Genomic DNA, 11,704 nt, shown 5'->3' on the forward strand with positions numbered 1-11,704 from the left:
AAAGTTATGGTCATCTGCTCAGTGCTTTACCAAGACACTAGAAAGGCATTTAAGTTTTCCTGTAAAAGTTTTCTGTTAATTCTGTCTTGACTATTTGATAAAATATAATTTTTATTTTTCCCAGACCAAATAAGGATTGAAGTCTATGCTATATTTTAAGAGCAGCTCACTGCATGTCCATCATTTGATCAGACTAGTGGTCTAAATTTGGTAACTGTGAAGAACAGGAAAGGAACAGTATTTAATTGTGTTACATGAAAACATAGAGCTTTCCAGTCAAATCAGCAGCAATGTAAATTAGCATAAATAATAACAAATCTGACTGAAAAGACTAACACTTCAGTACTTTTGTCAATTTGAGACTGGGTTAATTAGTACCATACCATTAGAAACCAGTAAAATTTCTGTAAACATGACTAAAAGCCATATAGCCAGGTCCCAGAAAGTGCATTAAATATAAGTCAATTATATGACTACATTTGTACCATGATAAGTATTCTTTTGTGATTTATTCCAGATACTCTGGAAAGTATTTTGGGATACAATTTTCAGATATGCTGTACAAATAATGCAGTTATGTTGTATGCTTTTAATACATCCTGTATGTAGGACGTGAAAAGGATAAAATTGCAATAAATATTGTATTTAAACTTTCTATTCTGTTGTGTCAACATTAATTTAGAAATATATTAAAACCTTGCAAACTCTTACTCTACACAATCTTGTTTGTTCAACACATGTATGAATGCAAAAGCAGTTCCTCTGGAGCCTTGATGTTCTTGGTAGTGTTTCCTTTGGCAGATGGGCTCTTAAGAACAGGAAGACACTCCCTTGTGAAAGGCTAAAGACTCTTCTCCAAGCCAAGTAACAAAAGTAGATGAACTCTTTTATGAAATAAAGAACTATTGACTTGCACAGGATAAACAAGAACTGGGCAGTGCATCTCTTGCAAAAAAAAAATCCAGCAACTTCAGATCCCACAGATAACATTTGAATAAATACATCGGGGATTATGCTCTCCAGGCCTCAGCATGATGAGATTGGGATGACTGTAGCCCATCTTTTCTACAGTTTATATCCACTTACTGATAGAAGAGATTTATCTTTAAAGACTGTCACAATGGAACAATCTACATGTCAACTAAATAATAAGAGGAGGTTATGGAAACATGACAATTACAGCGTTCCTGGTTCACAATGCTCCGATGAAGAAGGTGAAGTTTTTTACTTGAGTAATGCTTCCCTGTGTATGTGTATTCAGTACAGATTGCCAAAAGGACCTCATAAAATCTTGTTAAGATCAGCAATTCTCAGGGCTGAACCTACAACATAGGATTCTGGGAGTTGGATACTAATGCTTTTCGGAGAGGCTTTAAATTCTTGTTTTGGCATCTGAAGGCTCTTAGATATGGACAGATGAGCAAATAGGTAAGAAGTTCTCTTCACATTAAGTCTGTAATTCTGTACAGGAAATCCCTGCTCCACAGAATGGAGGCGTGCATATTGAGAGTTTCATTCCACTTACATTTTATTTAATTCCTATTCAGCACCTGAGGCTATTTGCATGTGTAAAAGAAGAAATGTGTTTAAGAGACCTGATGAGTTAAGGCCCCTTCAGCCCTACCTCAAGCACTAGAACATGGAAGAAACACAGGAAAACAAGGTGAGAGAAGCCAACTACAACTTAAGGTATGTGAAAATTTTCAAAAGAAAAAGGTACCTGGTGAATTAAAGAGAAGACACATAGAACTGAACATCTATGAGGTTGCGATATCCTGTAGAGATGTGTGTGGTATGTAGGCATACTACAGTAATCTGACAGTTGCTTCCTGTATGTAAAACAGTATGTTGATAGATATAAACATATATAGGATTGCTTTTAAAGTTTTTGAGGCTTTTTTAGAGAAATAAGTTTAGGGAAGGAGTTATTTTCTGTAAGGAAAATAAAATTATTACAAAGGTGCATCATGCTCATTTTTAAAGTTTTTTTAAGTGAAATTTAAATTATTAATGTCAATCCCAAATAGTCACACCATTTTTTTTTCTGTTATTCTAGGGGTGATTTATTTTGTATGTGTGATTCGATTTCTCTCCTCCTGCCCCTCAATACTTTCATCTAGGAGCAGAGAAACTGTAAAAGTAGGGTTTTTTTCCGCCCTCAAAACCTATATTCTGAAGTCTATTTTGCCCCTTTTCCTAGTGAAAAGACATAACATTTATGTATTCATAAAGTTGAAGAAAGGAGAAAAGGACAATGTAAATAACACCTTTAACAGAAAAGAAGCGAGAGTGTTAGCTTCAATAAGGATTTTGGGCAGACTCAGGTATTTCTGACAGGAAAGTTTTCCACCTGAAAAAATTCAGCCAGTTGTACTTAATGGTCACCTCCCCCAAAATGTCACATGACTAGAATACATCAGCTTAGTCATAACCAGCATTGATAAAACATAATACTAAAAATTCAGACACAAATGTTTGTTGCAATGTTCCTCATAACTGGTGCGATCTACTTTTAAAATCTATGCTTGAATAAGTTAGTTATTCGAATACCTTTCTTTTTAGATATACTATAGATGAAGATGAATACTCCTGGGTCACGCCTTGCTTTGTGTTGTTTTTTTCATGGGGTTTGTTCTTTTTTGTTAGTATACTCAATTTTCTTCTTCATTGCCGTTCTAATAATTTCATTTTCTTGTAGAAATAATATTAAATTGCATAGTAATTCCAGCTGTGCTATTGCAGAATAAATTATATTTAGCTCTAGATATCTAGTGACAGAAAACAGACTGACTGAAAACTGTATCTAATAATAGCTCTTGAGATAACGTCCTAAGTGAGAAACATAGGAAAGCCCATTATGTAAGACATAATAAAAACTCCAGTTTTGTTATATACTTAGCTCACATGAATGCTGATCAAAATATTCAAGGAAGTGATACAAAATAAGGCCTCTAATCACAAAGGCCAAGGATGCTCTGAGGAAAATTATAAAAATATGACTGTGCACTGCAAATAATGATTGTCAGTCACCCAAGAGAAACAAGAGCAAAGTCCTAAGACTAAACTTGCAGTAGATACTGCTGGATGGTAATTACTCATATTCAGAGTGAGGCTAGTGAGGATTTTCCAACGTACTGGTATTTCACCTCAGGGCAAGCAATGACTTAGTATATAATTTTCCTCACTCCCACAAGCGCTCCATACTTCTCATCCTTGACTGGGAAAGCTTACATCTATTTTTCCTTCTTTGCATTTGTATCTACATTGATACTATCTAGATTGCATTGTATCTAGTTGCTGCCTATGTCTCCATAATCAAGAATATATTTGTTCTGGCACCTTCTAAATTTCAGCTATTTGTTCATCATTCTGGAACTGTGTGTTACCTATAAACAGACTATGATGTTCCAAAACTTAACACTCCCAAACTGTAAAGATGAACAGTGTTCCCTCCCAGTGACCTTGGACAAACAGACTTAGTGAATGGTATTCCAAGTGAGGCTACAGAATGATCAGTTGTGATTCCTAGCAGTCATGTTATTTAGGACTTTCGCATCATTTTTTGCTCTATTTTTCTGTGTTTATGCAGTTCAGCACATAAGCTGAAACCTGCTGTAAATACTAGCATTACTTTTCTGTATTCTGTACATGTACTAACAGCAGTTGAACTGAGATGAACCATTATCGTGGAAGTACAGAGCAGTGGTCTAATGAGATCATTCCTTCTAGACTCTCACTTCCATGCTGGCAGAAGTGGTGCTCTGCTTCCATGCCCAGCCTTCCCACTTTCTCCAATCTGCACAGGAGAAAGAGGCTAAAAAGGAAGATGTTATTTCTTGTAAGATGCAGAAATGTTGCATAGGTGGCATAACTGAAGCCTGCATTACAGAGGCAGCAATTCAGAGAATTTATGTCCTTTAACAGTGGGTGATCTCTTGGTGAGAAAAACTCAGTGACTTCCTCTTCCCTGAACTCTTAGGGAAAACTCCCTGAGGGATTTTCCACAGATGATCCAGGTTGTGCATAACAGACAGTGAAACAGTCTCAACTAGTCACTTAACTTGGCTTTTCTCACCCTGATCATGGTATATTTTTCCATGGGTAGCTGCCTACTTGATTAATCTCATTTCCCCTGGCCCTCTGCCTTTCCATTCAATGTCCAGCTGCGCAAACAAAGGGGCGGGCAGCCATTTTAAACCGCTTCCTCCTCCGGTCCCTCCGGGGTAGGCCCTCTGTTCATCTGTTCATAAACCAACTGTTTTAACAATCTCTGAGAAATATGCCTCTTTACTATTACTTGGATTGAGAAACCTCCACTGGGATCAACTTAAAAAGGCTGACATCTGCCACCTGGGAACTACCCTTCAGCTAATGACCTTTTTACTGCTAGATAGAGTGGACTTGCTAAAGCTCATAGCACTTGTATCAGGAAAGTTTGGGGTAAGCAGGCCAATGTTAATCTACAGCCTGAATTTCTACATTCAGTCTCTATGTTGTACATAAACGTTAAAAAGTAAACGCTATGTAAAGAAAATTTCTAACAAATCTCTGAAAAGTAAGCCTTGCGTCCTAAACAGGAATTGACACTGTCCTAAAAGATACTCCAACACATGAAAATGGCATGGCTTTTGTCAATGATAATGCAAAATAATTAATGTAAGAAACGTTTAAGCTTTTGCAGCTTTTTGAGCATACCGAGAGGGCAGAGTTCAGGAACAGCACTCTGCCTGTGCTCTGCACAACTTCTTACACCTAGTCCAACGTGAAACACGTTTCTTGAATGCTACATCAATTTCCGAAATACGGGTTTTGTTGCACGGAACTCAGATGTTGGCGCTGCGGAGCCTGTCCGCCCCCACTCCCTCCGCGGGGAGGCTGGCGTGTGCTCCTCTCCGCCCTACGCCACAACTGCTGGAGCGGACAAAAAAACAAGTGTCTGAAGTTATTTTAGGCTTGTGTGAATGTATCAGAACGAGCGCCTGGGGCCTGGGGTGAAATCCCCGTCCCCTCCGTTACTCGGGGGGGTGGCTGCCGCGCTTCGCCGCCCTCACGGCGGGGGCGGGGCCTTCCCCTCACGCAGCGGCCGTGTTGGCCTTCGCGTTCCGACCGGTCGGGCCTTGCCGCGCTGCCGTCGCTTCCGGTAAGATGGCGGCCCCCGAGGAGGTGCGGAAGCGGCGCCGGGCCCGGGCGGCTGCCGCGGTGATCGGCGGCGCGGGGCGGAATGGCGGCGGCGGCGGCGGGCGGGGGTGGCGGCCTGCGGGGCCGGAGCCTCCCCGAGCTGCGGGAGATGCTGGGGCGGCAGGAGCGGCTGCTGGCGGACCGGTGAGGAGAGGCGGAGCGCGGGCGCAGAGCGGCGAGTCGGGCCGCCCGCCGGCGGCGGCGGACAAACCTCGGCCTCTTGTTTAACTCTTCCAGGGGCTGATGGAGCCGCATGTGCCGCGCAGGGTCTTCCAGCTCCCTGGGGACGCGGCGCTGTCCCCGCCCGGCCTCGCTGCAGCTTCTCTCTCTGGCTGGGGCCGGGGAACAGCGCGGGCCCTTCCCGGGGGGGTTGTCAGCGTCGCGGCCGAGGGATGTTCCCCAAGGTACACACGGCTGGGCGGTTTTTGCAGCCCGTGGGCATTCACAGAAACAAGTGTGTGGTTATTTCTGGGAATATGGACAGGAAAATCGCTGTACTACATTTCGGTGAGAATGCTAAACAAACAATACATCCACTCTGCACTTTTCAGAGCTGCAGTTACATCTTTGAGCAGAAAGAAATGTAACAGTTGTTTTATCACAGTATGCATCTGAGGCTGCAAGTGCTTTCCATCTTACTACTTTTCAGAAATAGAAATTTCACATGTAAATAAGAAACTTACTGCTAGAGTGAGAAACCTGCCACGTTAACTATTCTAATAAAACAGCTCTGTATCTCAGATTGAAATAGAATTCTTTATACCCTATTAAATAAACTGGTTTTTTTTTTGTTTTAGTAAATTCATTTCTAGGCTTCCAGATAAGGGTAAGAAGATCTCCGATTTTGTTGAAAAGCTGAAGCTTGCCATTTTACAAGAGGAAGAGGTAGCAAGGACGGCTGAGCTGTTATCTGCTGTCAGATTGGAGTTTCAGGTGAAACAGGGGGAGATTAATACAAGCAAACAGCAAGTTATCCTAAAGGAGGACACACTGAACTGTGAAGGTTCCTCAGTCTTTAATGAAAACTCTACTATTAAAGAAGTTTCTGAGATTTTTTCCCAAAGGCAGGAGACAGAGTGTATTAAGAAGGATGCCACAAATACAGCTCTGGGAAATCAAAGGACTCGGAGGAAAAATGATGAAGTAAAGACTGTTGCAAAAGATCAGAATCTTTTTTGTGAAGTCATCTCCAAGTCAGCCATGAGCAGTCATCTGAAAAGTGATCATCAGGTATCTCAGAGCAATGCTGAGGATGATGCGGAAGGTGCAGGAGCTTTGGACAGCAGTAAAGATGCGTTCGTTGATGCCTTTCAAAAAGTTACAATTGCAGATGGGGATAATAGGGAAAAAGTATTGGAAAAAGAGCAGAATGTGGCTAAACATAAGGGCAGTATCCTTGGAAGCCTGCAACCCAAGACACCACATTATATTGAAGTTCTAGAGTCTAGAGCCAAGAACCCAGTTGTAAAAAAAAGCAAATTTAAAACAAATGTGTAAGTATTATAGAATAGAAAAACCTTTTGTGAAATAATTGACTGGTATAAAATTGGAAATGGCACAGAGCAAGCATGGTGGATTTATTTTCTTGTGATGATTAAAGAGATTTAAAGTCATGTGACATGCAAGGTTAATATGTTGGTTCTTCAGGCATTGTCACAGAATCTCAGTGCTGACCAGTGGTCTAATTTCACCCATTTGAAACAATTGTTATGAATCTTCATAGAGTTTCATAGCTTAAGCTACAAAACTATTAAACAATTGGCAAAACTTTTTTGTGCATCAGTTCTATAACTTGTAGAACTTTAATAGCAGGTAGCCTTTTCCTTTTCCTGCACCTCTTGAGAAATTACAATTCACATTGTACTGGTAGCAGTAGCAGTTTATATTTTGTGTGACTCTGAAAGCATTACTATTTCATGCTTGCTAATTAATTGGCGTAGCTTTTTTTGTACCAAATTTGCAGCGCGATTTTTATGTTTTATCTCTTCCAGATTATCAGGAGAGCAAAGTGGATCATCATATGGTTCTTCATCCAGTCAGTCACCTGGGGGATTTGGCTCTCCAATTACTACTGAAGAAAGACGATTTAGAGATAAGAAACATTTGAATGACATCACAGCAGCTCGGCTACCACCGCTTCACCATTCCCCTGCTAAGCTATTATCCATAGAGGAATCCATAGCCATTCAGATACAGCAAAAAGAAGTTTACGAGGTATGAATTTACAATTTGGTCTGAAAAGTAATTATATAATTGGGATCACTCCTAAAAAAGAAAGCGTAAAGGTATCTTTTCATACTGATGAATTTAATGATGAAATTGAGATGGGCAGACTTTGAGTAAAGGCACTTTTTCTTGTATTTGATTCTTTTAGTGATATAATTAAATAATGTCTTAATCCTTTCTGAAACTGTTATTGTTGCATTAAACAAAATCTAGTATTATTTTTCATGTGTTGATATTCTAACCTCATTGCACTCACTCCACCTCTGACTAGAAATTTAAATGTATACCTTTCCTTTTAGTCTTTAAAGAGTTTATGGCCCTTGCATAAATGAAGGCCCAGCAGTGTTTGTTACTCTTAAAACATGCAAGTATCTGCATTTGCCTTTATTTATGTGGTGCCTGAAGAATGTGAGTTCTGAGGTTCTTCAAATTCTATTGTAACGGATTTTGATTTTGACTTTTCAGGTAGTGCCAAGCTAATGTTTAAATTAGGCATTACTGTAAAAGTGTTTGTTGCTGTTTATTGTTTTAAAAGCACTTGCTAATTTAGTCATCTCAACACTTTAAGGGAGGCAATTTATTTGGAAAATGGAGACAGGTTTTTTGCTGACGTTATTGAATGACAAGCATTGCTATTGCTACATGGTTACTGTGCACAACTGTTCTTCCATGTGGACTAATTTTGTTGTTAAAGCTGACATGAGTGTGTCACAGGTGAGGACTGCCACATGGGGAATTAAAACTCTCATAAAATGGTCTTCAAGTATTAATAGCACAGTTATGTATAAGTGTGAAAAGAAGCCCACTTTGGAATTCCTAATGTTATTATGTCAAGTTCATACTTAAGTATATTAGTTTTTTCAGGACCTGGATAAAAATGACAAGTGAACGCTTTTTTCTAACTTGTGTCCTTTTTATTTTATTTTTTTTTTCTTTTATATAGGAAATGCAAGCCAAGCTTGCAGCACAGAAGCTTGCAGAGAGATTGAATATAAAAATGCTCAGGTTTGAACCAGAGGGGGAGGCCTCAATGCAGTACAGAGAAGTGAGAGATGAAGATTATTTTTCATCAGAGGACTGAATTCAAGAAGGGATGTCTGAGGATGAGCCACGTAACTGATCTTTATGCAGTACTTCTTAAAACCCAAACCTGGATATTGAGGATGCTTGATCTAGTAATTTTTTTTTTTTTAATTATTTTAACATTGCAGATACGGGAAGGGTTCAATATAAACCTCATAAATATAAGTATTATTAAGTGGTAACCCTAGTGTTATCTGGGGACCATTTTTTGAGCACTTGGGGCAGTTAATGCTTATGGAATGCCCCATAGTTTTCAGCTACATCAGAGCGAGCTCTTTAACGTGTTTTTGTAGGCTATGATGGATCATCTACAAGAGAAGGTTTCTTTTGCACAGAGATGTGATTGCAAAGAGCATCAGCACACATGTCTATAAAGTAAGCTAAGGTGCCTGTGAACTGCCCGCCTGTATGAAAACTCTTGTATAAATTTGAGATACTTTTTATCTATTTAAGATTATCTTGCTTTTACCATATGGTGAAAATACATGTCTGGACAGCTACAATAAATACGTGACAGTTAGACTGTATGTTAGCTTCTTATTACATGAGTACTTGTTTCTGTGCCTGCACTTTAAAATAACACTTTCTGCCCTTATGTTTTAAATAGGTAAGAATTTAAAATGATTTTGTAACTCACATTCTATTTGGGCTTTAAGGGGCTCTGCTGTTTAATTTTTGGTTGTTACTGCAAAGCACATCAAGAGTTCCAGTTAATCTGAAGACTTTAATATTTTTATTAAACGTGTTGGTGTTTTTCCATACTTTTGTACACTGCTTTCATACTTTGGAATACTATTTTTTCATAGTCTGATACTGTAAATTAAGAGATTCACCCTCTGGTTTTCTTGGAGAAAATGTTCTGTGTATTTTGAAGTTTTGGCTGTTCTTTGAAGATAAAAAAATTCTTCCTTACAATAACATTTTCTGCCTTTTAATATGAATTTTGAAAGATAAGGAACATACCTGAGAAGTACTTCACAATGATATTCTAGGATATTCCAAGCCTAGTATGAGTTCGGTTCTAAAAAACAAACCTCAGAGATTCCTTGTATAGCCTGGTAGCACCTGTTTCCTGAGAAGCTGCGACAGCAGTGTGTGCAAGGCTCTCCCTGGATGTGTACATAATTCCTGCAGAAATTGTGTCTCTGGAAACCAAGGGTGCTCCAGATGTGAGTCATTCAAAAAGCTGCACGGTATCATCTGGAAATGGGGAATGAAAGACTCTGCCACTTCTTGAGTGCATGTCCAGCACTTTACTAGCAGGCGGTAACTCTATCCCAAATGCTCCACAAGCTCTCCCAGGCAGTCCCTGTGTTGCAGTCCATACCCTGGCAATGCAATTTGACATGTGGAACTGCTGCTGAGCTAATACATGGTATTTTTTGACTAGGTCATCTGTTGCTCATCTGTGATGCCTCTTTCTTGTACCCTTTCCTCTTGCAGGTTTCTTGTTTTCATTGTTCATTGGCTTCTCATCACCTGTTTGCTGCTCCCTTTTCCTCATAAGACTTATCTCCTGTCACTAAAGCAAATTTATATTCTGCATTCTTGTACCACCCATTCCCTTTCATACAACATGTCACTGCCTGCGTCTGCATTTAACCTCTGCCATGTGTCATGTATCCTCCTGCCATTGCTATGTTATCTTGCTTTCTGTAACTCCATCTAAATGCCAGCTGTGTACCTTTGGCACCTTCTAAATACCTCAGTCACTGAAATATCTTACAGTGACCCAGGTGTCTTTGTGTTTTTGTCACAGCTGACCTCCTACTGACGTTTTCCTTTCTTATTCCTGATTTTGGTTTCAGACTGTGCAGGTGTTTGCCACTTCCAGGCCTTATATCCTCTGTTTTACCAGATTTTCCTGGTTTTATTTTTATTTTCTGTGCTCCTGCTTCATCTTCCCAGCTTCACACCATCACTTCTTCTTTGTCAGCACTATTTTTTGGCATGTTCTCAGTCGTTCACAGTCATACCTCAGCATCCATGTTGATGACCCATCTGATCTGCTCTCCACATCTTCAGCGTGCGGCTCTGACTCCACAGGCCAGTGGAGTGCTTTTCTCTAGTGGATGCAGTTCACCTCTCAGATCACTGTTGTCCATGCTACCACCTGCTCATCCATCTGGGTCCTGTCATCAGTCCTCCCATTGTTTCAGTCTGTTGTGCTGCTTAAGGACAAGAGGCATCAGAAGTGTATTGGCTTTCCCTTTGTTGTTGCATGAAGCATAAGTTACTACTTCCAGGCCTGTTTGCATCTCTCCCCCTTGTTAATATCAGCACCCTTGTCCTCGTACTGGCTGTGTTCAGCACCCTTGTCCTCGTACTGGCTGTGCTGTCACACTTTTTTACTCTGTGTGTGTTTTTCTGTGCTAAAAGTCCTTGTAGAAGAGAGTGCTGCATGAATACAAAACCAAGCTTAAGGTATTAATTTTAAGTTACTGCTAAAGGGTTTGTATTGCTGCAAAACCTGGAAGCTTTCATGGGGGTTTGTTGGTCCTAGGTTCTGAGCACAGGTATGTACTTTGAATTAAGATTTTGTGAGTGATTAGAAAGCAAAGAGTCAGGTGTAAAGAGTCCCATGTTAAGGAGGATGTGAAATCCAGAAGTTTGTAAAAGGTTAGAGAATAAGAGGATGAATCATGGAACAGTTTAGTCATACTGAATGAAGTTTCTGATCTAGTATGGTATTGCTGTTGTGTATTTCACTGTTCTCCAGTTCCGGAACACTTTAAAACATAGAATTGAGGACCTTGCTCTATTTTTGGGGAGTGGACTGCTTTATTGGAGTGGGCTGTTAACCCAGTAGAAAATAAAGATAATATGTTTCTGAAGTTCCTCATGTGAGTAATGTTTTGTTTTGACCATGTAAAGTTTGCAGTCAAATTTTGGGGAAAACCAGAACCTTTTGCTTCAGTGCTCCACAAATAAAATACTGGAGATGGAGTTAGGAAACAATTGCTATATAGGGAAAGAAAACTTCTGGGAATGCAAATGGATGAGAAAAGATCCATAAGACCTAGAGGTGGTCAATCATGCAGTTCTGAAAAATGGCAGAGACAGACCTTAAATGGTGTGCTGCAAGTCTAAGAGCTATAGCATGTGAGGCAGGTATCTGTGCAGCGGCAGCTGTAGTCCCTTGATTTTTGCACTGTTAGGAGAACCTGATGCCCAAACTGCACAGAAGAAAAGCACCGGAAGTTTCTGTTCATAGCTG

At 40.0% G+C, this 11,704-nt stretch overlaps 1 protein-coding gene across 1 annotated transcript in view; it reads left to right on the forward strand.

Annotated features, from left to right (window-relative positions):
- The window catches only part of LOC104358469 (myocardial zonula adherens protein), a 59,590-nt gene extending 48,265 nt beyond the window's left edge, over window positions 1–11,325 (forward strand). Inside the window, exons 13-15 of the mRNA XM_042804065.1 lie at window positions 5,976–6,671; window positions 7,170–7,392; window positions 8,348–11,325. Of these exons, the coding sequence (XP_042659999.1) occupies window positions 5,976–6,671; window positions 7,170–7,392; window positions 8,348–8,485 (1,057 nt within the window). The 3' untranslated portion in view covers window positions 8,486–11,325. The remainder of the gene's footprint in view (window positions 1–5,975; window positions 6,672–7,169; window positions 7,393–8,347) is intronic.
- Window positions 11,326–11,704: the final 379 nt, after the last annotated feature.

Source organism: Tyto alba, unplaced genomic scaffold (assembly GCF_018691265.1).
Source record: "Tyto alba isolate M040663 unplaced genomic scaffold, T.alba_DEE_v4.0 Super-Scaffold_41, whole genome shotgun sequence".
NCBI classification, from domain to species: Eukaryota; Metazoa; Chordata; class Aves; order Strigiformes; family Tytonidae; genus Tyto; species Tyto alba.